General features: G+C 40.5%; 1 protein-coding gene across 2 annotated transcripts; it reads left to right on the plus strand.

Annotated features, from left to right (window-relative positions):
* Positions 1-130: 130 nt before the first annotated feature.
* Positions 131-27,823, plus strand: SEC22A (SEC22 homolog A, vesicle trafficking protein). Of its 2 annotated transcripts, none has more exons than XM_054971596.1 (7): positions 131-193; positions 6,861-7,064; positions 9,240-9,403; positions 11,658-11,852; positions 13,772-13,890; positions 23,176-23,241; positions 24,804-27,823. In XM_054971596.1, the coding sequence occupies exons 2-7, from the start codon at positions 6,883-6,885 to the stop codon at positions 25,002-25,004; spliced, it is 927 nt and encodes a 308-aa protein (XP_054827571.1). In that variant the 5' UTR covers positions 131-193; positions 6,861-6,882; the 3' UTR covers positions 25,005-27,823. The 2 variants fall into 2 exon arrangements, with proteins under 2 accessions (XP_054827571.1, XP_054827572.1); XM_054971597.1 differs by having other exon boundaries at positions 11,658-11,831.

Consider the following 27,823-nt stretch of genomic DNA (forward strand, 5'->3'; position numbering starts at 1 on the left):
AAGCATTTTTTTTGCGGCAACCACAAATCCCACAAAGCAAAGGCGACAGAGCAATGGTGACCGTTACGCTAGGTCACGTGACTCTCCTCGTAGCTGAGCGCGATGAAGGTGACGTATCAGACTCCCAGAATGCTGCGCGGGAGGTCGCTGAAGCGCCGTCCGGAGACGGATGCTACCGCGTCGATTAAACAAGGTAATTCCGCCCCCTCCCCCTTTTCGCTAGCCCCTAGTGGTTGCTTAGCAACTGGGCCTGCTACTCATAGTGGGATGCGCCCCTTCGTAGAGGCCTGAGCGCTGGTGTGAGTAGGGGGAGGAGGGATGTTGTTTCTATCGTATGTTAGTGGCCTGTGGGCGGCTCTCCTTACGTTTCCAGATGTGACGGTTAGATGGTGGTTGTGCTCCTTTTCCCAAGCTGCTGTGTTGCCCCAGGGGAGTTCCTTTAACTGCTCTAGAATCGGCTGAAGTACAGAGGACGACGCTTTCCCCATTCTTGTTCACTCTGGGAAATAATCTTTCCCTGTTGAATCTTTGCCTGTCGTGTAGTAATTCAATATCCGAGAAGAATGCAAAGAAAAAAAAGGTCCCCATCTCTGCCCCACTTCCCACTTGTCTGGATTGTTCTAGAAAGGAAAACTTTTGTATAAAGGGCTTTGAGCACAGATAAGATCAACTCTGGCGGGGGGGGGGCGAGGGGGTGAGAATGTATCTCTTTCGTGCTCTCTGAAGAGAGTGCATGTGGAAATAATTGTATTTTCCTTATGCAAATATAGGGCATATAGGTGTCTTGCCTCTCAGCACCCCCCTTCCACTTTAAAGCTTGGAAAATTACTGGGAGAACTTAGTTCTGTTGTTGTGGGTATTGTAATGGAAACCAATTTAAAAAGCAATCTTATATTTGGTCTCAACTTTCGGATCACCTTTACTGAATGTTGTAATGCGAATTTTACAAACTTTTCCTAAGTCTTAATATTTTTAAGAATATTAGCAACCACTAAAATGATAAATAACTTACAGTAAAGCTTTCTGTCATGCCCTGAACCATCCTTTTTGTATTGAATTGAATTGAAAACTTGCACACTGTTTTAAAATATTTTGATTGGGCCAAATGAAAAGGCATTACATGACTTCTGTTTTTGGAGTTTTACCAGAGTTTTTATGGCTCTGAAGGATTTACTGCAGTCTTGCTCCATAAATATTTTCAGCTGAATTCCTCAACTCTGTCCTAGGCTGCCAGTGGATTGCCAAATGGAGTTTGATTTGGTGTTACTAACCTTAAATACTGTCAAGAGGGTCAAGTAAAAAAAATACTATTTCTTCTCCTCTTTAATAGTTTCTCAACAAGAAAAACTAGACTGTAAGAGAAGGGCTGCCACAAGAAAGAGAACCTGTTTATGTTCTTTAGTGTGTGTTCCCTTTCATTGGATCTGCCATTGTGTAGCTCTTTGCTAAACATTTGAAAAGGATCTTTCTCCCTGCCATGTTCTGGGAAAGCGCCAAAATTTGATATACAATGGATGCTGGATTCCCCCCTCCGCTGTGACACATATAGCATGAAATAAAGTATGTTTGTTTTTAGCTTGTTTGTATGTGCAATTTTATTATTACATTTTTAGTTTTTACAGGTCCATTATGTTCGGGAATGCTGGTGATTCTAGAGATTTAATTTGAGGGTTGAGGGCTGTTCCTTGTTTTTTGATTAGGTTCATGATGGTCTGAGTGAGCCTTTGAAATACTCCATCTTTATATTTTGCAGTTACTTGGAGAAATGAGAACTCCAAAGAAGTGATTTCTTAGGGGTACATGTCCCCTGTCAGTATTCTACTCTCCCAGGCCAATGGCACTTCTCGTTCGTGCTCACCTCTTAAAATTAACTGCACATAAGATGACATTGTGTCTGATGTACACTGCGAAAATGAAGTTACACTTGCCAGTGTAGGTCTGAAATACAGAGGGTGTGTATTGGGTGTTGTTCTCTTAGCCTTTCAGGTATGGTATAGTAAGAGAATCATATATAGGCACAGGTCTGTGTAAACATAGGTCACAGTTACAGCAACTTTGTGTGTGGTATATCCCCATGGCAGTGTAGGCTTGCCTGGTAATTTGGAGAGAGTTTTTACTCACCCTAGGCGTAGGCCACCAGACTAGGGGTCAATTATAAGTCTACTGTTCTATTAAAAATGGGTATGAAAACCACCAAACTCCCAAAAGCATTTTGTTAATGCAAGCCTTTTGCAGAGTGTTTTAAGAAAGGATGTTTGGCTGACACATGCAAAATATATTTATAGTATGTATTGTAGCAATTTTCACTTGTTTTTCATAAGCCCACAGAGTCAGTGCAATAAAGAAGTGAGTCAAACTGCAACAATATCTGTATTGTTGTTTACGTAGTACCAGTATGTGACTTAATGGCTTCTGTTTATCACCAGATACCATTGTACATATTATATCCTTTAAAGTTCCCTATCCCTAGCTATTAAATTACCTAGCTTCTCAAAACATTTGTTGTGGATGTTTTAAATTTTGCAAAAAGGGTAAATAATATTATTTACCCTTTTTGCGAAATTTAAACATTAAATTTTATTAAAAGTGTTTAATGCTATAAAGTCAAGAACTCTGACCTCTGTTAGGTGTTGGGCTCCACAGCAAGCATGGAGTTCTGCTATATTCCAGGGTACTCACTTCAGTATCTATATGGCAGTTAAGTCCTTTAATTAGATGTACATTGTTGCAACTACTAATTCAGTCCAAGAGTTTTATAGATTACGCTATTACTTTGCAACTGTGCTTTGTTTAAAATTTCCTCTTCTTGATGATCTTTCAGTTATGGTGAGTTAGACTAGCTTTCAAAATATGGTTGCTTAAGACATATAACATAGATGAAGACCTGCTTTCTGTGAATGAATAACGAATAACAACACCAAACACCATAACTTTTCATATATTTTTGCAGTTGTGCTTAACATATTCTACGTGCCAAGATGTAAAAAAAAAAATCCCTTAACACAAACCTATGTTTTTATGTAGGTTTTGAAATCCAGATTCTCTAAATAAATCTGGTTCTAAGTGCTAGATTTGTAATAGTGCTAGATTTGTAATTTGGAACATACAACATAGTATTTTGTATTTTTTTATTTTTTTAAAAAATAGTAGAAATAAACATTTTCTTTTTTGACAAACTTCTCTGGGGGAGGGGGTTGCAAATTGTGACTATGAGAATTTAGACTAGCAGTGCAATCTAAGCAGGGTTACTCCAGTCTAAGCCCATTGAATTAATAAGCCTAGGCTGAAGTAACTCAGTTTAGGATTGCACTGTAGGTGATGCATTATGAATACTTTAGATTGATGAAGACATAATGCTACCTGATAAGACATAATGCTGCCTAAGAAATTTGGAATGTCCCATGAGGTCCTGTGCTCCCTTCCATTCCCTCATCTTCCCTTGAATATGAATCTCTCTTAATTTCAGAGCTAATCATGTGGTAGTGTTACGTCTTCATCACCCCAAATGTCTATTACAAAACAGCCTATAATCATAGTTGAAAATTCTGGACTGCAGTTTATCATGATTTGATTCCACTGATAGGTTTTGAAAGTACCTTAGCTACTTACAAGGAATATTTTTGTGATTTCATGGTGAGGGGTGTCATTTGACTCCTCCTTTGGACTCTATCAAGCAACTAACTACTGTTCAAAGGAGAGGAAGGAAGGCTGCCTGGCTGGTGTTTTGAAATGCCTGCCATGAATTATTACTAGTGATAGCATTTACATTATGAATGTTTTAATAAGCTCTCTCTGTTACCAATGTATTTCAAGTATCACATATCCAATCATCAGGAACAATATCCAGGACCAAATATATTCTAGTGGTGACACAGAATTTTATTTTGGAGAGGAATTCCTGTTTTTCTATCTCCTGGAAGCAGCTGGAACTGAAAAAGAGCCTTGCCTAAAATCACACTAGGAAAAAAACCCAAAGAAAACTCAATATGCAGCTAATTCCCCTCCCCATACAGGAATCATGGCAAAAAGAGTTCAAGCAGCCTCATAGTAAGGCTGTACTATACTTAGGTAATACTGTTTTTTCCCTTTGATTACTATTATGTGCAGCACATAACAATTTCCAGAGTAATGTGTACATTTGGAGAAACACTTTTATTTGTAGGTTTGAACTGTGTCACCCCCTGTTTAAAAAGTGTCTGTACGCATTAGAGGGGAAGGGAAAGCCAGATGTTTTCCCCGCTGCACCCAGCCTAACTAAAATGCAGATATGGCCAGAAGGCTTTCTGCCAGAAGCTTACCCTTCCAGGTGTGTTTGTCTGTGTGTGGGCAGGGCAGAGACTCGGAGGAATAAAATGCCAGAAAGGTTTGTTCCTGGGACCCCCCCCCCCCCAAAAGCCTATCTGACCTTCACCTTTGACCTGCCCAGGGGTGGGCAGAGGTAGAGAATAAGACCTCCTGGCACATGGAGGAGGCTCTCTGGCTGACTTCAGCTGGGAACTGAAGGAGCTGAGATAGCTCCTTGCAAGAAGTGACTTTTGGCTATGTGGAGGCTGGAAGCTTGAACCATGAAAGGTATGAGGACATCTCAGTAAGCTGGAACTTTCTAAGATAAAGAGTTTGCCTAAACAGAAGATCTAAGTTAGGCATGTACAGCAAGACAGAGGAATTACGGTTTTACCCATTTCTTTTTGTGTTCTCTCACTTGTTTTTATGCTGTGCTTAGAAGTGTGAATGTGAACCTCAGCAGGGGGAGTAGTCAATTTCCCCTAGTGGAAATGCTGAATTGGAGATGACAGGTAAACAAAAACCAGCACAGAACAAAGGTGTGCTTAAGGACTACCTACTCCTACATGAACCTATCTGACCACTAATCTTCAGGAGGTCTGCTTCAGGTGTCCTTGCCTTCTGAGGTTAGATGGTTGGCAACATGAGAAACTGCCTTCTTGGTCATGGCATTAGGGAATTTCATTCCAGGGAGATTAGTCTGTGCCTCCCCCCTCCTATCACTTTCTCCCACCTGCACCTGTTTTGTTTTGTTTGTTCCCTCACAGAACTTCCTGTTTTTGTATTTTGTTTTTCAGTGTGTCTATGTCTGTGTATATATATGTGTATGTACACATGTAATTTAAAGTTCTTTAAATCTTTTTAAGTGTTCACTACCTTGAGGACCCTAAGTTGGATGGAAAGCCAGCAAAAAAGTGTTTTAAATAATAAAATAAATCTGAGTCATAGAGTGAGGAGAAGAGGAGAGTGTCAAGGACTCTGGGGAGTCCAGCGGCTCATGGGGAGCCTGTCCAAGATCCATGTGCTGAAAAGTCAGTAGGCGGTCATCAGATTGCCACTAAGTCTTAGCATTGGAGCTGGGAACCAAACGCGCAGGCATTACCAGACTGTACTAGAAATCAGCCAGGCTGAATCCCAATCCAGAAAGTTACAACAGTAGCCTTTGACCAGAGCTAGGCCAAGGCGTTATCTCAGATTGAAGCCACAGACCATTGAATCAATGTAAAAATATAATTTGTTTATTATAAGGTGAATAATATGTTAAATCTAGAAAGTGTGCACAGAATAATAAATAACAAAGACTAGTTAACCTGAAATCTATACATGCCTGACAGAATCAAATTGTTAGTATGACCAAGTGTTCAGTTTCCAGGAATTGAAGCATGACTGTAAATCCAAGAGGTCAAGCGCAAGGAGTTGTATCCAAATCACCTCCCCAACTCAAGACAATATCCATAACTAACTAAACCATTTTTATTCCATTTTGGCTACCAGCATGGGGTGATTCGATCGACCTGTCAGTGGTTGGCAGTGATGTGTGGAAATGACCCTCTGTGGCTGATTCATGCCCACTTGTCAGAGTACCCAGTTCCTGAGAACTGAAGCCCGGCTCAGATAAGTTAATTGGATGGAATGTTGCTCAGCATTGCCAGCCTTGAGTGCTTCAACTCCCTTTCTTAGCAGTTTCAAGGGAGCCTTGCACCAGTGAGAGATAACAAGCTTGGAGAGGCCTCTGGAAATAAGTTCATTCATTTTACTAATTCTTACCTAGAAGCCTTTGAGACTCTGGTCAGGCAGGCATAAACTTTTAACATGACTTACATCCAAACAGGCCTGGTCCTTCACAGAGTGTTCCCTGATTTGGGTATTAGTTTATCTGGATAATGGCCTGATCTAGAAGGGCTGTTTTTGTGTTTTATGAGTCTGCGCAGATGCTTGTATCATTTTGGCATGACCTACGTATCTTAAGTGATCCTAGCTTAGCTTTTCATATATTGCATCTGACGAGGAGAACTGTGGTTCTCAAAAGCTTATGCTACAGTAAAGTTGGTTAGTCTTAAAGGTGGTACTGGACTCTTTTCTATTTTGCTACTACAGACTAATACGGCTAACTCTTCTGGATCTATTTTCATATATTGTTCGTTACATCTGTATGCTGCTGATTATTGTTTTAAAATAGGAACATTAAGACACCGCTGTCTGCCTTGCTCTAAGATTAAGTAATAGTACATGCATGCTTTTAATTATTTAATCTGGAGGATAATAGGTACAAGTACCGAATGGGCTCGTGGGATAGCAGCAATTTTTGTGGAATAGAAACTTTGGTAAACTTACTTGAAAAGTTAACCTAGTCCTCTTAACCAGTGTGACAGTATGGCATAGTGGTTGAATGAGAGAGAGCCAGGTTCAAATCCCCACTCTGCCAGGAAGTTCAGTGGGTGATCTTGGGCATATCTCAGTGTGAGTTGCATCACAGTCATCCTAAACTCCTTTGATAAAAACTGAAGAAATAAAAAAGCGGCTCCACATGTTGAAAATGACAACATTATTACTGTATACATATATTTCTGTTTTAGATTGTTCTTGAGTCTTCTAGAGATGTCCTTGATCTTGTCTGCTTCTGTGGTCCGTGTGAGAGATGGACTCCCTCTGTCTGCCTCGACTGACTATGAGCAAAGCGTTGGTGTGCAGGAGTGCAGGAAGTACTTCAAAACTCTTGCAAAGAAACTTGCTCAGCTTCCAGACAGATGTACACTGAAAGCAGGACGGTATAACATAAAGTAAGTCTCCCTGTGGAATTACAAAGGTAGCATTTAGTCAGATTTAGGCCAAGGTATTGTCTCTGCAAAATCTTTGCCTTAACTCTACAAAATTGTTCTGCATTGTTTCTTGTGAAACTTCCTATGCAGATGGTGAAGAAGTATAGAAATAATTTCTTTTTGAGAAATAGAACCTTGACCTGTTTTCAAAATCGCAAATATGAAAACATTTTTATTATTTCAGCCTGCTTTAGTATTGCTAGCATACAGTTGGAACATTTAGAACAGAAATCAGCATTAGTAATTGTTTGCCTGGACTGGTATAACTGTCTAATATGAATCAGAATATATTGTCTGCAGCCTGGTAAAATTGTGTATATTTACTGTATGGCATTGTTTATGGAAATGTACTAATCTCGCACTGTGTAATCTGCCTTGAGTCTCAGTGAGAAAGGTGTACTGTAATTATGTATGTATGTATGTATTCATACATATATGTGTATGTATGTATATTATATACACACATGTATCACATGTATACATACACACATGCATGTATATGTGTGTATGTATTCTATGTGTATGTATGTATGTATGTATTCTGAAAATGGAGATGCTTTCTTTTTGAAATGTTTATGGAATGCTATGATGTCTCAGCAGTTACTATGGAGTATAATGAGCTTTCACAACAGGATGGGGAAGAGATCACCTAGTGTTACGATGCTGTTGCATCCCGCTAGTTGCTTTGCTTCAACTTTTGACGCATTTTTATGTGACCTGTTGTCATCTGCTGGCTGTGATGGGGGATTGTTGCCTGTCATTTTCCTTGCCTTGATTTAAAAATATCATGTGATGAAAAACTCTTAAGACTTCAGATCATCGTGTGACAAACTGTTGAGTATCTTTATCAAAACTACGTTGTGACTTTTTTCTCTCAGTTGTCAGTGCAGTCCTAAGCAGAGTTACACCCTTTAAGCTCATTGAAGGTTGTAGCTATGTACTGAAAATGTTACAAAACTGGGGCCTATGCTGTTTTCTGTGTGCACTGATGTTTTTTGTAGCCAGAGTGATTGATTGTACATAACGCTGGCAATAGAATCACTTGCCCAACAGACTATGAAAAATAGTATTCTTTATACCCACAGACATGATAGGCCATATGAATGTGCGCCAGTGTTATATTTGACAGTGTTAACAGCCGTAAGGACCAATTGTACAATGCAGCTTTATCTTTTTAAAAAAGGTTCAGACTTTTCTTACCCCTGCACTCTTGTTCCTTTTAAAAAGATTGTCCTACAAAACATTAAAGACAAAGTTGCCCATTGTCTACCACTGTATCTAGAAAAATAAATTGGAATTATTTCTGGGTGTACAGATAGAAGAGAAAAATCAATATTCATAAAGTAAACTTGGATCATTACTCTAATTATCTATACTTCTCTCACTTTGACGTTTTAAAATAAACCTCACTAGGTAATGCTGATAAATCTTGGACAATTTAAAAATGAAAAAAGAACCTTTAAGGGTTTCTTTAAAAATAATGGTAGTATGTCAGCTTAATTATTTTAAAAGATGTATGGCGTGTACCTAAAATTGTCCTAGAAATATTGTTTAAATTGCAAGGGAAGATTATAGACTAAAGCAGTGTTTTAATTGAGTGTTTAATAAATGAAGACTGTAAGCATATGCCAGAGTTTCAATTATAACTGGGGAAACTTTCCAGCCTCTGATGACTTCCCTTAATACCATCTCTGGATACTGATGAAGAAGCATCCTTGCTAGGGAAGATACTCATTCTCTGGCTCATAAAGATAATTCTGAAGAGCTGCTCTGTAGCTTTTGCGGAATAAAACATGCCGTAGTATGCATAGCCAATACCTAAAACATTCCATGGGGAGGAACATGGCCACATGCCCTCCTCTGCCTCCCCTTCCCACTGTGAAAAGGGAAGATGCCATCCCACTCTCTTGCTTATGTGAGAGAATAGTATTGCCATAATTGTTACAGGAATGTTTAACAGAGACATTATTTTTATAGGGAAAAAACGGAATTTACTCATAGCAATGTTACAGTTTTCTGATGAATATTAATATCTCCTTAGCAGTTTATTTCTTGATATCTCATATGAAACCACTCTCATGAAGTTGGATGCATGCTTTTAATTTTGAAATATTAAAGCCTTTTTTTTAATTTTAGTTTTATTAGTTCGTTGGGAGTGAGTTACATGATGTTGTGCACTGAAAATTACCCCAGTGTCCTCTCCTTCTGCTTCCTGGATGAGCTTCAAAAGGAGTTCATCACCACATACAACATGATGAAAACAAATACGGCTGTTAGGCCCTACTGTTTCATTGAGTTTGGTAAGGGATTGATCTCTTCTCTACCCTTCCCCCTGCATAACTTACTGTGTTTTAATTTTTGAATGTGCCTTTCCAAATCAGTTTTCAATAATAGATCTATAAAACTAACTGTGACAAGGCCTGGCAAAAGGAGGCTTTCATTTGCTTTCTAAGCCTTTGGAAGTGTGGCCCTAGGTCATTTTTTCTAGGAAGGGAGTTTGATACTATGACTGAGAAGCTGCACCCCCTTACAGATAGTGTAATGGACTATGCACTAGCCACTAGACTAGACTAAGCCACTGCAGGGCTTCTTGCAGTCAGCCAGAAGCAACTCTTTCCTGTCTGTTTGTTCTCAGCCTCCTCTGATCTCGATTATTATCTACGGGGAAAACTATGGGGGCTATCCAGGGGCATGGGGGTGGCATTTTGCAAAATAAATCTACAAAATTTTCAGGGGACCAACTACTAAGTGTTTTCTAAAGACCCTTCAAGTTTCAGGGAGATTGGACCTTGGGGAGGTCAGTTTGAAGCCCCTCGAAGTAGCTGCCAGCGGCCACTCCAGTTTTTACTATTAAAGGGACAGGAAGGGGGGGACCCATGGATCATGCCTTTCCTGGGATTCAATCTCTCTGAAACTTGGAGAGTCTTTATAGGACAATGAAGACTAGCTCCCCTGCAAATCTGGTGGGTTTTGGATATTGGGAAGGTCAGTTTGTAGCCCCTCAAAGTAACTGCCAGCAGCCACTCCAGTTTTTACTATTAAAGGGACAGGAAGGGGGGGACCCATGGATCATGCCTTTCCTGGGGTTCAATCTCTCTGAAACTTGGAAGGTCTTTAGAGGACAGTGAGGACTAGCTCCCCTGCAAAGTTGGTGGATTTTGCTTGCAAAATGCCACCCCATCAAGATTAAAAGCAAAACAGTTTGAGTGTAAGCCAGATGTAAGGGCAGAAAGAGGGGAGATGGAAGCAGAAGCCACTCAAAATTGACGCTCTGCAATGGCGACTCGCTGATTATGACTATGGACACTCGCAACCGTGACTACACCAGTTACCTGACTCGTGCATGGACTGGGGCTACAGGACATGTGTTCATCATGAGTAAAATGGACACGGGCAGGAAGGAACAGACATGATTCTAGACACTTGCATGACCTCATGTAATTCGTCTCATTTAGTTTGTCTCTTAGTGGGGCATATTCTGCTTATCTTGACACAATATGAGCAGTTCTTGCTGCTAACAGAGGAATTTTGGAGCACAGGAAAGCAAAGGTAATCTTTTTTGTTGTCAAGTAGTCAGAAGATTTTTAACACCTTTCGTTCCATGTAAAAAAAGATGACAACAGCAGAATACTGACTACATTTATGTTTTGTGGGTTGGATCCAGCATTTCTGTTCTGTTAAGTGGTAGAGCCATTCCTGTTCACAAGGAGTCGTACAGGGAGTGTGTTACGGGAATTCTTGTTGCAATAATGGAGCAGCAACACTGGCTTCAACATTGTTTCAATATGTAGTATTTTTATTTTGTTTGCAAGTGGAGTTAATAATCATCACTCTATCAAGACTGCCTAGCCGCCAGGTGAATGACGAAAGCAACAAAACTGGACCACTCACATAGGAAAAAGGAGTCTATGTCTATTTGGGGAACTCTGCAGATATGCAGACAAATATGACCTCATAAATTAACAAAAAGTTTTTTTAAGTCTATCAGTAATAGCCTGAAATGCTCCAGAATGGATCAAAAGTAGAGTGCAGCTATGTGCCAGTTAAAGGGGAAGGGGAGGCAGCCTGTTCAAGCCATTGAGAGAATCTGGAAGGGAGGGTGAGTGGATTTCCAAATCTCCCTTCCCTTGTTAGAGCTTGTTATGAACGTTCTAGACTGTTGTTCTAGAGTTTGAGAGAATAGTTTAGAAAACAAAAGGTTTATGTTCAGAATAGCCCTCACTTTTGTAAGAATATTTCCTTAATTAAAAGTTAAACCAAATGCAATGCATTCATTATATTAGCCATACTTTCAGGCTTGCCAGTGCATGAGACATTGGTTTATTCATAATTAGATTTCTAGTGCTTAATTTTTTGGTGCTGCAAAATTAATTAGTCCATGATGTATTGGGTTTAAAGCAGCAACACTATTAACATGTTCTGAGATGATTGTAAGAATTTCAAATAATGAATTTAAATGTGTGTATCCAAGACATATATTGCCCATAAAGCCACGGGGTCTCAAATGATTTTATTAACAAATGTCTGTGGGGGTTTTATTTTAATTCTACCCAGATAATTTCATTCAGAGGACCAAGCAGAGATATAATAACCCACGGTCTCTGTCGACAAAGATAAACCTTGCTGAAATGCAAACGGAAATCAGGCTGAGACCACCGTATCAAATTTCCTTGTCTGAATTGGGTTCACCTAATGGATTACCACATATATCCCTTAAAGAATACAAAGGTACTGGAAAAATATCTGCAGGTAAGTTTGTGGTGGAAGGTATAGTTCTCCTTGGAAGGTGTAGAAATTGAGCCTTTTGCTTACCTTCTTTATAAATCATTTTTGCCACACCTTATGCTACTTTGATTGCTTTTTCCATATCACCATTAATACAGTCAACAAAGTGCTTAGCTCAAATATAAACATATTAAAACCCCATTCCAAAATCTGATCTCTGTCCAAGGAATGTAGTGCTGTAGCTAGAATGTTGGGCTTGGATATAGGAAACAATTCCACATTCAGCTATGAAACTCACAGAGGGACTTCAAATAGAAATCAGTGTATGCTTTTAAGTGTAGTCCATTCTGTCATGAATTTCGAAAGGAAATACTTTTGGAACAGGAAGGTGCATTTTTAACCCTCCTTGCTAATTCCTAATCAATATGTCAAGCTGTGCACAGACCAGTTCTGGAAAAACATAAAAAACACACTTCATAGCGTTTGGAAACAGAGATGTTTAGTCAGTCCAGTCCTCTTCTCCTGAGGAAGTTCTCTTTGTCACTCCTGAGCTTTCTCTGACTTTATGAACTGCTTTTGGAGCGCCTTTTTCTGCTGCAGCTGTTCAGTACAAACAACAGAGAATGACACCCCTCTCTATATTAATGTTCCAGCTCATTAACTTCATTGTTGGCACCTTTACACTTGACTGATTTAAATAGAATGATTTAAATATGGTTCAGTGACCTTATTGTTGCACCCTCCATGTTGCCTAGACTACTGTGGATTTTGCTTTGTTTTTCCCATATTTGGTTTTTGTCACTTGTTGTGGAAAGCACGGTAACGGCTTGTATACACATCTAGTATGAATTGGCTGTCATTTGTGTGTACCGTTAGCTCTTCAATAGCACAGATGAATGCCTGCATAAATGCTTATTTCCAGTCTGCCTTTTTATTGTCATTATGATCAGTAAGAGAAATGTGCATTAGGCCTGTGCATGGACCAGAGTATAAAGGAGATGCTTCAGGAGCCTTTGTACCACTGGTAACCCATCTCTGTTTCTTCATCTCAACGGAAATGTCCTAAGGCTGCAGTTTTTATGCATGTTACCTTGGGAGTAAGCTTGTAGAGCCAATTGGACTTCTGCATAAAAATGTCTAGAATCAACAAAGAAGTTGATTACGGTGCTAGAAATAGCAGAAGTGATTTACTACCTGACAAAATACTAGAGGAGATGGATTTGTAGTGGCAGATGATGTAGGGGATAAATGGATCTCTTTCATTGCTTGTTGGAATACCAAATGTGGCTTAGTTTGGAATACTTTTAAAAAATAATATATGATACAACTGAAAAAACTTCAACAAAAGAATGATATGCATCTGGTCAGGCTGTAATGCTGGGGCATCCTTACTTTAATCCCACTTTACTTCTACGCTTTACTTCTGAGGAAGCATGTTTGTTGGGCTATAAATTTTTTTCAAGCTGTCGCTTGTGCTTCAGCAGTAAGAGAGATATAGAAATTGACTGTATTACATCAAGAGCATGACTTCATACTCAGTGGCTAAATGTGGACTAATTTTTTCAGTTGGTTCTTTATTTTGTTCACTTACTTAGCCTTTGAGTGTAGTCCTGAATAGCTTGGATGCATTAATCTGAGTAAAGTTTTTTCCTCTGGCAAAGTATACTTTTGTGTGCTTTGATGGTTTTCTCTGTTTTAGGTTGCATTTCTATAAGCAGTGGTCTAGGAACTGCTACTATTTACTTCTGTTAAATTGAAAAGGGGGCTGTTTAGTCGCAGTGCTTGGTGAATAGAACCCTGTATTAAGCAAATGTGTATTCTAACTTGTGTTGCATGATCTTGAACAAAAATAAGACACAAAAAAATAACATAAATATCCTCCCCCCAATATTAAGAAAGACTTCTTTAAATATTTATTGTGTTTTCTTCTCTGTGCCTTCCAGCTCCTCACCAGCGACTGGAACCTGTGACACTGTCAGGGATTGTTTCCTTTGTACTCAGCCTTTTATGCGGAGCTTTGAATTTAATTCGTGGCTTTCATGCTACAGAGAGTCTTTTACAGGTATGGTAACCATGTTGGTGACTTTGCAGAAAAATACAAGGAGAACTATCTGTAATTTTATATTTGAAATGTTCTTGCAACTACAAACATAACTGAATAATTAAAAGCATAGTTTCCTTTCTTAAGTTGACTAAATGCTTCCCCCTTCTTTGAATGCACCTTGGAAAGGTTTGGCAACTGCTAGCTAGCAAATTGGTCCTGGCCTTCTGAAGGGAGCTCTCCATCCCACTTCATTCTCATTGACGTATTTAAGACGGGTCCTCCGCTTCCTCCTACATTGCAGGAAAAGTAGTCCAGAAGAACAATCTGCCGTGACTCATAGAGTGCTTTTGCACAATGAGACTTTAGGTATCTCTCAGTGCCAGTATGGTTGTTACGGTTACCATGAGGAGCAGAATTACCATGGTGAGTTTCCCACCATCATCCCTGACCATATTCTTTTAGACTAGCTCATTACCTGAGTTGGAGCAATTACAGAATGAGTGTCCCTACTTGTGTTACTCATCAGTGGCATTCTCAAGAGTGCATATGTTTGCAGTGTGATGGCCCTGACTCATATGGTAAGTACTAAACAATGATACCTCTGGGTTCTGTGAAACTTGCCATGGGGATGCTGATCCCTATGGCAAGTGCAACATCTAGGCAAATTCTGAGACTCTTCCATTATGAAAAAGATGTAGCACCAGGCTGTTTTTCTGGAGATATGCACCTCTTTCTTTAGTAGTGGCATCTTTCGGTCATCAGGCTTATCCCCAAGGCAGCAAACATCATGATTACCAGCATCTCTTTACAAAAAGAGAGAGAGAGAGAGAGAGAGAGAGAGAGAAGCACTGTTTAGAATTTTTTTTTGGTCTCAATTCCTTTAAACTGCAGATCTCCCATTTTTGTCATCTTATTATGAGGAGCAAGGACCTTGCCAATTTTAATCTTCCAGGTCTCTAGAAATTTCAGTTAGTGGTACAGAGTCATAAACTGTGATTCCAATCTGCTTTTTTCTACCCACCAAATCCCTCTTCCTATGTTAACTAATTTGAACTAGGTTACAACTAAGGCTGAAGTTCAGAAGCTGTTTTCAGTTCCATAATGTAGCTCTGGGTCTGATGAAATTTTAGAAAGAACTCTGCTCTTGAACTCTGTGCACGTGTAAAGTATTTTTTCTTCACTACTGAATACCCCATCAGTCAACTCTCATGCATCTGGGATTGAGTGGGGTTCTGCCACACATCTCCTATTAAGCATTTCTGTGTGGCCCATTTCAGTGTTCTGTGGAGTGAGCTATTCTAGAATGCAGCAGGCACCCTGCTCTCCCAGTGTCCAGATTTTAATGAGGGTGGCATGAACTAGGGAGGGGGTTATGGCTGTTCTTCCTCTATGGACTGCTGGCTAGTATATGGTGAACAATAAAGGATAATTCAATGTAGATCTCTGCTGTTTTGATGTTATAGGGCAGAGGCTTAGAGGACTGTGCTATGAATTAGAACACTTGTTTCCATTTCCATTTTTTTTCCCTTTAAGCTCTAAACTTGTCCAAGATCCATTATTTTCAGTGATATTTAAGATATATCTCTTATAGTCATTTTGAAATGGAAGGATGCCAGATATATATGTGGATATTGCAATATCCCAGTCAAGGAGATGTCCTTGTTACCTTTGTAATATTTCAGTCTCGCTGTATTCTAGCAATATTCTGTTGGGCAAGTAACAGAGAGAGTTATATTGACATGTGCTCTATAACTGTCATAGCTTAGAGTTACAATTTATGCCTTCATAGTTACTATTTAGTGGTAGAAGAACTGTCCTTCTGCTCTGTACATCATTCTATCTGCTCTCACTTTTGAAAGCTATCTTCATACCCATCGCTTCCACGTATGGAGGAATTCCCCTCCCCCCGCCACATGTAGCTTACTGTGAGAGTTACATACATATAAAACACATATACTGGAAAAGAATAGCTAATTCATGTACTGTTTCTATAATTTGTGAAACAGCCTTGAAGTCATTAGAGAGTTGGGTTGGAAAACAGATCTTCCAAGCACATACTAGTATTTTTATTCATTTACTTATTTTATTTATGTTATAGTCTGCCTTTCTCACTCAGACTCAAGGTGGATTACATAGTGGGTTAGTACAGTCAGTTTCAAGGACATTTCAGTAAACAATGTAATAGGGAATATAAATGCAAATTTACAAAGATTTTAAACCTCAGAAATCCAATAGATTCGGTTTCGTTTTCTCGGCCATGTCGGACGCTCCTCTCCGCAGGTCCGGGAGGAAGCGCCCGAGCACCCTGACCGGGCGGCTGATCTGCGAAGATTAGCCCCCAGGACTCCCAGTGAGGGAGGCAGGGTCCGGGACGCTGCGGGAAGAGCCCCCCCGAAAATCAATGCGGGGGGTAAATTGCCGGTTTGTCCCTATGGAGGCCAGCAGACGTGCGCGGCACCTCGAGTGCTGCTGGGCCATGGAAAACGGCAAAGAGCAGAACTAGGCGGAAGCCTGTAAGTAAGCGAATCCCTTCTGTTATTACAAGCGCACGTGAAGGAGTGGTGGGATCTGAAGTCAAGAAGGCTAGTTCTTCCCCCTCGCTGAGTTTCAGAATCCGGCTGGCGGTCCCCCCCCCTAAAATGGCAGCGAAAAAACAGAGTCCCGCTCTGGGCAAGTCAATTTCGGCTGCCCTGCAGGGGAAAGGAGAGTCACTCGAGGAATTGGTGAAGCGGTCGGTTGTCGAAGCCATAAAACCCTTTGTTGACAAGCTGAACGAAACAGATCAAAGGGTGGGCTTAATTGAGAGTGAAGTGAAAACCATTAAGGAAGTAGCGGGGGGGGGCAGAGAAGTCTGCTCGGGAAAGTGCGTCACTTGTGAAGGCTACGAATAAAGAGTTAAAGCTGGTGGAGAACCAGCTGATCGGGCTACAAGTGGAACGAACACAGACAATTTTGCGTCTCCAGAACGTGAAAGAGGAGGAAAATGAGGATTTATGGGGTCTGGTCTCGGAACTATTGGCGACAATGAAGAGGTTAAAAGCGCCATTTTGGAAGTCCGCCGGGCTTCTTCAAAATATGCAACGAAGCGTCAGCTGCCTCGCGAGATCATCATCGATTTTTCATCTAAAAGGATCCGAGACACTATCCTATACAACTCATACAACGCGGATCTGGACTTTTTGGGTAACAAAGTCAAGATACTGAAAGACGTTCCATTTTTAGTTCGGAAAAGACGATTTAAGTATAAAAAGCTCGCAGCTCTTCTGAGGGAACGTGGAATAAAGTACAAATGGCTATTTCCGGAAGGTATCTGGTTCAGTTACAAAGATCAAGCTTACAAAATATTATCAGAAGATCAACTAAGGGGTTTTGAGGACAAAAATCCGGAATTTCAGCGAGACACCAAGCAAGAAGAAAAGGAGAAGTCTGGGGGGGGGGAGGAGGAAACGAGCACTGCGGCTGCAGTTGCTCAGAGAGAATTGCGTCCGGGACCCAGGAGGGGGAGGAAAACTTAATTTGAATTCGAATTGTAATTTGCATTTTGTAAGGTCAACCACTCCATCAATATTATACAAAGCTTTAATTTTTTTTAATAATGGCAGTATGAAGGGAAAGCATTCTGTGTAGTGTAGTTGTTATATGTTGTTGGGTTTTTTTTTCTTTCCTTCCCTTGTTCCCTTTCCTTTCCTTTGTATTGTTAGTTAATGTAGTTAATAAAAAGAATAAAAAATCTTTAAAAAAAAAAAGAAATCCAATAGAAAGAAATGCTGAAACCAGCATAAGCAATTCTAAGACTGACATATTAAACAACATAGAACTATGCAGTAGGATTGTACTTCAGGCAACAGATAGTAGTTAAATCTACAGTCCTTATCTCTTTACTGATGCATCTCTTTGAGACCACTTCCTTACAGCACAGCCCTCCTATCTGTGTAAAAATCTGGTTTGAATTACCATTTGTGGAAAGGCAGGAGAGTAGGAGTTTTCCTCACCTCTTCAGGTAGGCCATTCTGTAAGGTGAGAGCCACTGCAGAGAACGCACATGATTTTGCCCATGTGCAAGTTGGCACCTGCAGAAAGCCCTGTTCAGATGAGCGAAGCTGCCATGGTGGAACATAGAGGCAGTCGTATAGATATGATGGACCAAGGCTGTGAAGAGCTTTGTATGTGAAAACCAGTACTTTGAACTGAGCCCCATAACTGGTAGGTAGCCAGTGGAGTGACTGCATAATAGGAGTAATATTCTTCTCATAGATTCTAATAATAACTGAGTTGCAGTGTTCTGTACCAACTGGAATATCTGAGTTAACTTAGAGAGGAGACCTATATACAGTGCAAAATCAAAAAGAGTCCAGTAGCACCTTTAAGACTAACCAATTTTATTATAGCATAAGCTTTCGAGAATCAAGTTCTCTTCATCAGATGCCTGATCAAAACATCTGATGAAGAGAACTTGATTCTCGAAAGCTTATGCTATAATAAAATTGGTTAGTCTTAAAGGTGCTACTGGACTCTTTCTGATTTTGCTACTACAGACTAACACGGCTAACTCCTCTGGATCTATATACAGTGCATTACTCAGGTCTCGATGTTACCATGGCATGGATCCAGGTGGCCAGATTGGCTGTGTAGAGGTAGAGGGCCATCTTCCAGGCTAGTCTGAGGATGTAGAAAGCATTTTTTGCAGCTGTCTTAACTTGCTTTTCTAGCAGTAGCGCTGGATCCAGTATAAGCCCTTGGCTTTTAATTGTCTGCAAGTGTCAGATAAACTGTGTTGAAAGTGGGGAGCACTTGGAATGTCCTCCAAGATCTCTACCTTCCGGACAAGTATCACTTCTGTCTTGTCTGGGTTCATTTTCAATTTATTAAACTTTCAGCCACTTGACCACAACTATCAGGCAGTGACCCAAGATTTCTACTGCATCCCACAGTGATTTGGATAGTGAGATAGTGAGATACAGAGCTGGGTGTCATTTGCATATTGATGGCATCCAGTTCCATAACTACAAATGAGTTCTACAGGTTTTATGTAGAAGATGAATAACAGGATTGTGCCCTGTGGAACCCTCCCATGATAAATCTCACTCTGGAGATAGCTGGTCTCCGACAGCAGCCCTTTGAGTCTGTTCCATAAGAAACTACTTAAAACTAGTCCAAGGCACATCTTTTGATACCCGCTTCTGCCTCCAAACACCTCAACCTGTATCAAAGGCTGCAGATAAATCTAAGGGGAGTAATAGTGAAGCATGATATTTTTCTATATTCAGACAGAGATCATCAGCCTGGCTTGAATCTAGACTGAAAAAGATCCAGAGCACAAGAGTTACCACAAAAGATCTGGAGCCGGTCAGCTGCTGCTCTCTCAATCACTTTGCCTAGAAAGGGCAGATTAGAGACTGGGCAATAATTGGCTGTATCATTTTTGTCTAGGGATGGTTTTTAAATTAGTGAATGGATAACCACCTGTTTGAGTGGTCAAGGGAAGGTGCCCTGAGTTAGTGACTGATTAACAATAGACTTCAAGGGCTCATTTATGTGGTCCTTACTTGATTTTAACAGCCAAGATGGGTGAGGATCCAGCACCAAGTAGTGACTTTCAGAGATGCCAGGATCATGTGAAGATCCCTTATTGTCACAGGTTGCAAGTGGTCCATATGTAAACCAGGCGATGTATTAAGCGTTTATTCCAGCTTGTTTATATTATAGCTGGCATCCAGATCAGAAATATTAATGCTATTTTACTGGCAAAAAAATTTGCAAAAATCTCACAGATAGTTACCTGTTCTTGAGACTGTAAAGTTTCAGATTTAGAAGATGTCAAGATACCTTGAACAATTGGGATAATTGTGAACTAGATGATGTCATGGTTGCAGAGAGATAATGTTCCTTTGCTGCTCTCATTGCTGCTTCAGAGTTCTTCCAATGGGCTCTGTAGCAGGCATTATCAATTTCCATGTGAATTTTCTGCCAGTGTCTTTCTAGGCATCTTCCACCTCTCTTTAGGTCACTCAGCTCTTTTGTAAACTATGGGGCTGGCTTCCATCTGAACAGTCAAAGAGGTCGGCTGGCTTCCATCCCAAAGGTTGGAGAGGTTGGCAAGGAGCAGTGTTGTCGATAGCTTCATGGAGCTTTGCAACTGCAGTCGCAGTAGTGCGTGTATTTGGAACCCTACAATCCCCCAGGGCATTTTGGAATCTAGACGGTTACATGAGCCTTTGTGGGCGAGCTATTTTAATGGGTCCCCCCTTTTTGTGGGGTGTTAGGTCCATATTCACGTTTACCTTCTGCAGGTTATGGTCAGACCATGGTTCAGGCCAAATCTCCAACCCTGAAACAAGATACTTTCTCTAGTTTAGAGAAAATTATCATGTAATACTTAGTTTTCTCAAAAAAGAATCCCAGTGGCCATCTAATAAATACTGTCTTGTGGCTTTGTTTTAATTTTGTTATTTTTACTTTGTAGGAACTCAGCGCCCTCTGGTGGTTAATGTTGTAGTTTACATGATGGTCAGTGAACAAATCTGTTTTTTGGAAGGACAGCGTAATCTTCAGAGCAGCAGTCACTTGAAAAGTGGAGACTGTTTTATTTTTCCTAGTTTAGAGCAAATGGGAATGTGGTGGTCTGTCTCCAGTTTTGCTTCCTTTCCACTCATGACCTTGCACCAATGACTTTCCCCCCTAAAATGGGACGTCCCCCCAGCCTCCACTCTGTTTGCAGTTGGAATTTTAAAATGTAGTCTGTTTTCTATATTCAGACAGAGTTCATCAGCCTGGCTTGAATCCGGACTGAAAAAGGTCTCAAGAGTGTCTTTCACACTCTGCAAACTTGGCCCAGCATGAGGATTCAAGAGTCTCATTCAGTAAACGCAGAACATGCCTTCAAACATTCACAAAATGAACTGGGACATACCTTCTCATTTTGCTGAAGTACTGCTGTTACCTGCTTTTATAACATCTTGCATATCATGACGTGCATATGAGCAGCTTGGCTGACTTAAAGAGGGGGACTGAGTTGTATAACATCACTTACTGTGGTCAAGCTAGGATGGGATGTGTATCTGAATGCATGTCTTATTGAAAAGCAGAGCATTGCAATTAGATAACACCAGCATACGTATCTGGTCTTTATTCTTATTTTCTGTTCCAAGAATGAGATCCACATGCAGAAAATGCTTCTTTGCACAGATCTTCTCTTCTGTGAATCTCAACCTTGTTGCAGCTGCAACTACAATGCCCTTTATGGATTCATGCAATAATAAACAGTGCAGTGAAGAGTAAGAAATGGTTGGTTCCAGCAGAGTCTGCTCAAGGACCCTGGATCTTCCCACCTCCTCCCCCCACCAATAACCACTTCCAGCCCCACAAAAGTTTATTCCCAGAGTTCCAGGATCTACATGATAGCACTGTGGGTAGGGAAACTGCAGTAGGTAGGAGGCAAAATCCCAGTGGTTTTGCCTTCTTCCCTCTGCTGCTGTCTGTCCCATTGTGAGATTATTAATCCACATGGATCTTGTGACCACCTGGGAATAAATTTTCCCAGGGTCAGAAGTGGCTAGACTTGTGCATGGGAGTTTGTTTTGTTTCCTTAATTTTTAGTATTAATTCCTAAAGGGACTATTCATTATTGGATTGCTTTGTATGGTTTTGTTTCATTAGTGTTCCTTTTGTTGTTGTTTCGTTTTCATAATTCTATTTTTTATTTCCCATTGGTTTCAATCGAAGTCTGTACCTTGAGTCTGTACCTTCCTGGTTTTCTATTTGAACTGCACAAAACTCAGGGGGATTGCAGTACTCCACTAGGACATCTACAATGCCAAATATAAGACAGAATAAAGTCTCCCCCCCCCTTTTGATACAATGAAAAGTTGCCCATGTTTAATGTTAAATTTGAGAAATAGTAGAGAGTCCAGTAGCAACTTTAAGACTAACCAACTTATTTGTAGCATAAACTTTCGAGAACCACAGCTCTCTTTGTCAGATAAGTTTGAGGAAATTGACAGGAAACAGTAGCATATAAAGCAGCTTGAGGAACTGACAGTGGTACTGCAGCCCCTTAGCTTTGAGAACAGCAGCTTGATATTGCAGGGGGAATTGCCGGTGCCAGGTAGACTGCAACTACTGGTGGCTGCTGCTTTTTCAAAATCACTCCTTTCTCTCCGTCTCCCTCTGCTAGATGTGCCCCCCCCACCATGCTGCACATTCTTCCCACAAGAGCCAGACACTCCCCTGCCAATCATGATGTGCTGTGTTTGTGCACAGATGTCAAATCAGATACTGTGGTGTGTGTATGAAATTAAAAATATAGCTAATGATGGGGAGCAGATAATAGATTGGTGACTGGGTGGGAAGAAATTGATATGGGGGCTGCCAAGAGGAATTAATGTTTGGAGGAAGAAAAGTGAAGTGTCCTCCACAGATTCCCCATCATGCAACTGGGCTTGGTGACAGTGGCTAGCACTGTCAACTGGGAAGGGAACTGGAAAAGGGGAGAGTCTGGGGGGGGGTGGCTTTCAGGAAAAAGAAAGAGTAAGTAGGGGAGTGCAGTGCCCCCTCAAGTCCTTGTGGGTCTCTGGCTTGGTGTCAGTATATTTAACTCTCAACATGGCGTCACCAGTGGGTTCTTAAATTCGGACATTAGCACCATGAATAGATAAAACAGATCTTTCTACAAACCTGAGAACTGCCCTGCATTTACAGAAAAATCTGAAATCTAAAAAAAAATGGGGTGTTTATCTCCCCCCCCCCCATATATAGAAGTAGCACCTGTACAGCAGTATTGCCGGCCATCAAATGTTGGTTCTGTCAGTAAAAGGCAGTGGCAGATGGGCTAATGTGACAGAAGGAGAGATAGAAGCAGAAGTAGTTTTGGGGGCTGCTAGGAGAAGTGAAAAGGGAAGTTGGGAGGGGATACGGGGGAAAATGAGATGCCCTCTGAAGTCCTTGTGGGTCCTCCACTTGTATTTTTCTAATTTTTGTGACTGGCATCCAAAGACCTTCCTTTAGGTGTTCCCCAAGCCATGCCCAGTGGAATTTTTAGAAATTTTAACAGCCAACACCCAAGCCTTGTCACAGATTCATTTTGAAAGTCCTCTTGGTTCCGTTGTTTTTTGCCATTTGACATGAAAGGGATTGCTGTTTGACAAACACAAGTCCAAACCATCCTTTGGTGTTCAGAGCTCAGTGTGTGATTCTTTGTGTACTTTAACTTTCTTTGTATATTTAAAATCAACTTTATGAATGGTGTGAGAACATCTTTTCCACAATATGGAACATGTTTTAAGATTACCACCTGTGTTTTTACAGAATGAGGGAGAAGACTTCAGCTATGTTATCGCCTTTTTCCTTGGTACAGCAGCTTGTTTATACCAGGTAGGATGTGCCTCTTACATGTTTAAATGATTGTCAAAAGTCTGTTTGTTACTAAGCCCATTGATTACCAAGCTTGGATTCTGTCAATTCTGAGTTGGGGTGACTGTAGTTGCACTATAATCTGCAAAACTCTGGTTTGGTTGTGCTTGATCTCCTCCTGTGCAAGGTTACAGAAATAGTTTCTGGTCAATTGCTGTGGAAAGCACATAAGGAACGTTTCATTCCTTATGTTGGTGGTACGAGACCTTTGGATCTAACTCAGAAAGTTTAACTTCCTGTGCAGTCTCACAATTGACAATTACTTATCTGAATCATAGGACTAAGAGTCTTGAAAGTAGTTGCTTCTAACATGAGCCATTACATTGATACATAGGAACTGTGGTGCATGGTAGGCCATGTGCCGTGTGGTCAAATTGAAATCTTAATCTGGTAATTAAGAGGCATGTTAGCATAGATTGTTTGCATTTTTTTACCTATGTTTTCCTAGCATGTGGAAAAATCAAGGACATTTAATGTACTACATTTGTAACTTCTCCTTCTAAGTAACTTAGGTAAGCATAGGGTGTCTTATATTTATCCAAATCATCACACTGTAAGATGAAACTTTTCCAAGGCCACCAAATACAATATTGTGAAACTAGCAGTGAAGCAGCTGAAATTTGCATTTATCTTCCAATAGCTATGAACTGTGTTGCTCTGCCAAACCTTTTTTCTCTATTAATTATGTATCTATGGTGTTCTGTAACAGCTACCTAGTGCAAGTCTCTTCAGAGTCTAAATGTAGGCCTTCTGTTAGGCTGTGCTGCAGCAATATCTACAACTACAGGACACACTCCACTGTTGTCAGTAGTTGTAAGACTAAATCTGCATCAGCCTGTGGCCTTGTCTCCAAATGGCCAGCTAAGGAAAAATAAAAACGTCACTGTATTTAAAGCAGATTTTCTTATCTCAAGCCACTATGCTTTATGTTTTGTGTTTTAAGTTTTCTGAGACATATTGTGAGCAGGCTCTTCAGCTGTCACTTGGCATTTTGCATGTTATCAGTGGAGGGTTGCATGAGGTAAAATTAATCCAAGGAGCTGATGCAGCGCATAAGAGCTTATTTCTTGTCACCAAAGTAATCATCTTTGGGTAGTGAACTGCAAGAAGACATTCTACATTTTCAGAATAACCTGCATGTACGCCCTGTTGCTACTCTTCATCGAGGTTATTTCCAGCCTCACAATACTAAAAAAGTCACACACAATTCAACCCCACCCATCCCCCAGCTGCCTAATGTCTCAGCCATGCTGCCTAAAACATCCCAATAAGAGTTTCATTGCACTTTGAGTGCAACACCCAAACCCACATGGTTTCACAGGCTGAAATGAGTGGCCCCTTTAACTTTGAAACTTTGTCCAAAGCCATTTCAGGAGTCTTAGAAAAGCAAACAAAAATATTTTCTAGCATACCAACAGTTTCTGGACTTATCGGCAGTATTCATGTACGGAAAGTCAGATTTCCCTTGTAGTGCTCTGGTACAATTAGTTGTTCGTATTTCTAATGACTGTTTTCTTTTGCAGTGCTATCTGTTTGTATATTGCACGGGCTGGCGGAACATCAAATCCTTCCTAACGTTTGGCTTGATCTGCCTATGCAACATGTATCTGTATGAACTGCGCAACCTTTGGCAGATCTTTTTCCATGTTACTGTGGGTGCTTTTTCAACTTTGCAAATCCGGCTGAGACAGCCACAGGGAAAGTCTCCGGATTACAACGTGTGATGGTTGTCCTATGAAAGTGGTAACCTTGATCCAAGCAGTATTCCTCTCAGGAATTACATAGCTTTTCTGTAAGAGAGAAGCTCCCTGTACTTGAAGGCATTGATGACTTGACAGTAAAATTCTTCCTTCGAAAGAAGAACTTTAAAAAAATGGATTTGGGAACTGAGAGACAAATGAGGTCCTCCACTGTGCAGGAGAAAATACCCCCAAGGGGGGAAACCCCCAAAATATTTGGAGGGCAGCATGAAAATCTACACATTCAGAACTATGAAAAAGACAAGGATGTGTGTACTGGACTCGTTTTGCATATCAAGTGATTTCTGCAATCCCAAACCAGTTTTGCCTTTGTGAGGCAGTAGAATAGGCTGTAATAAAAGGATGGCATTGCATATTAACAAACTGTTCAGTATGAATGAATTCCTAAATGCCAGATTATTGGATTGCACATCAGTTTAATGGTGTGTGTCTATGCTCTCCTTAATTAAAACCTCACCCAGAAACCATCTGTTCATGGGGATTAGCGCCTGGGCCTCAAAGGCTTGCCTTGTAGTGCTGAGTTAATTATGAATTGCTTTACTTATTTATTTTTTCTTGTGCAATTTGTTTTGAAAAAGATTTGGAAAATGACCTATCTTCCCTCCCTCCTCCCCTGTAAGTAACATGACATTCTGTTTTCAGACCCTTGATCTAATGCTTGAAGAATGAAAAGAAGTTGGCTGGTGAGAAGAGGAGGGACAGAGCAAACTGAAGAGGCTTTTTCTTTTCTGTCTTTGATGTGAGGTAACGGCAGAGGCTGGGCCTCGTGCAGGCAGTTGACTAGCCTGATTGAGAAAGAGCCTGATCTCAAGCAATTCCAGCTTGAATGTGATTGTTAAGAACCCAGTTTGGGAACACAGGAATCTGATGGCCTTTGCACTGGATTGTATGTTTGTAACACAACAGGTCTGTTGTAGGAAGAGATGAGCAACCTAAGAAATTACATGAGATATGTGCAGTTTTTTCACCCATCTCAATCGGGCAACAGCCTATGGATGTATTCTTCTTTAGGAAATGCAAGTATTTCCTAATAGAATATACTACAACTACTTAAACTTGTTTTGAGAAGCACAATTTGACCATTTTGTGATCTCTATTCTTAACTGCAGCTTGTTTGTACAAAAATGGGAGTGAGCTTTTCAAAGGTCGTATAATATTCCTTACAAATGCTTGAGAATGCTGAGTGTGCATGCTTAGCTTTTCCTAAATTGTGCCTTGCATATTAGGAAGAATTGGAAGGCCAGTCTTTTCTACTAAAGTAAGTGGAGGAGTCTCTGAACATCCAGACAGTGTGGAGACTGAAGCGATTTGTGGTTCAGCAGAATGCCTGCTGGGGTTATTCACAGACATCCCAAATCCTAAATTAGCCATAAGATTAGGAAGCCTCTCCGCCATTTCTAGGAGGCCAAGCTGTGCACTGGGGCAGAGTGCAGTTGTGGCATAGTGGCCAAGTGGCATAGACTGTAGGGGGAAGGGCACAGTAAAGGTAAGATTCGAGCAGAGAAATTTCATATTCATTAATTCCTGACAAGAAGGTTTAATATTTGGCTTCCAAAGGGGATAATCTCAAAAAGAGTTGTGTTAGATCAGGGTTTTTCAAGCCAGCTACTTCAAGAAACATTTTCTTTGTTGACTGACCCACGGAGAAGCTCTTGAGTACTGAAGAGTTGTTGCTTAACAGATGTTTTTATTTCCTTACTATTGCTTTTGTTAGTGTAACTAAGCTCCTGTGCCCTATCCAGTTAACACTGGTTACAGCATGAGTTCAGGGTGTAATGGAGGGGGTTGGGCTTCAAATCTTAGTCCATTGGGTAACCACTTTGTAGAGAGCCTCCTAGTAGGATTCAGACCATAGTCTGAACTGTTAAGAGATCCTGAGTATGCTCATTGTGAATTAACTCACATTGGTTGGCCATTGATATTCTGATTTCAGAGGAGGAGGTAAACCACACTCAACCCACATCTCAAGATCCCAATCTTTTGAGATCTCCACTACTTTTATTGCAGTATACCCAAGTTCCGCTAGATGGCGATGCTCGTATACTGCTCGAATGGAAAAATGCTGTGGATTCTTGGTTTTGTATAAATACTCTTGTGCTTCACGTACTACACTTGTCCTACAGTGAGGGTAGGTTGCAGTGCTTTCCCCTAGATTGCACTGAGCAGGCAGCCACTACCCACATTGTGTGTTTGCAGCAAGAACATAATTCCTGCCCTACTTGAAAGAACACTTTTTTTTTGTTATGTGGCTTGGGTGGTAATGTGAGACTGCTATTGAAGAAGCACAATTCCAAAACCAAATTTGTTATCTTTTAGTTTGGGTTGTTGGTCATTCCATATTTGGAATCGGATATGATACTAAAATTTCAAGGGAGTGGGCAACAAACTATATTTTGTGAGAGACAAGCTGTAGTCAAGAATCTGGTTTTGAAAGTGTACAAAATTTGTCAAGAAGACAGAAGTAGCTTGTACAATATAATCTGAAAGGGCATGAGCCACAGTTTTGCAGGTATACTCCAAAGGCTTCTCCCTTTACCAATGTTAATTTATTTCACGAGGGGAATAACATTTTCCACGCAAAAAATATAACTCTCAATAAACACAAAATTAACAAAAACTTTTGTATAGTACTGCATGAACTTTATATACCTATGGAGTATCTGAAAGGAGGTTAGTGGAATACAACCTAAATAGCTAATGAGCAAAATCTCATGTACATAATCACAGGGATAAATTTGGCAGTGTGAACTGAACTGCCCTTTAAGTGTAGAATAGAGTGTAGA

The sequence above is a fragment of the Eublepharis macularius genome, chromosome 2 (assembly GCF_028583425.1).
Source record: "Eublepharis macularius isolate TG4126 chromosome 2, MPM_Emac_v1.0, whole genome shotgun sequence".
Lineage (NCBI taxonomy): Eukaryota > Metazoa > Chordata > Lepidosauria > Squamata > Eublepharidae > Eublepharis > Eublepharis macularius.

Bases quoted from the DNA above. Each gene is read 5' to 3' on its own strand.
- SEC22A (XM_054971596.1), top strand. From the start codon at position 6,883: ATGTCCTTGATCTTGTCTGCTTCTGTGGTCCGTGTGAGAGATGGACTC. The intron at 7,065-9,239 runs GTAAGTCTCCCT...TTTTAATTTTAG, and splicing joins GCAGGACGGTATAACATAAA to TTTTATTAGTTCGTTGGGAG. The intron at 11,853-13,771 runs GTAAGTTTGTGG...TGTGCCTTCCAG, and splicing joins TACTGGAAAAATATCTGCAG to CTCCTCACCAGCGACTGGAA.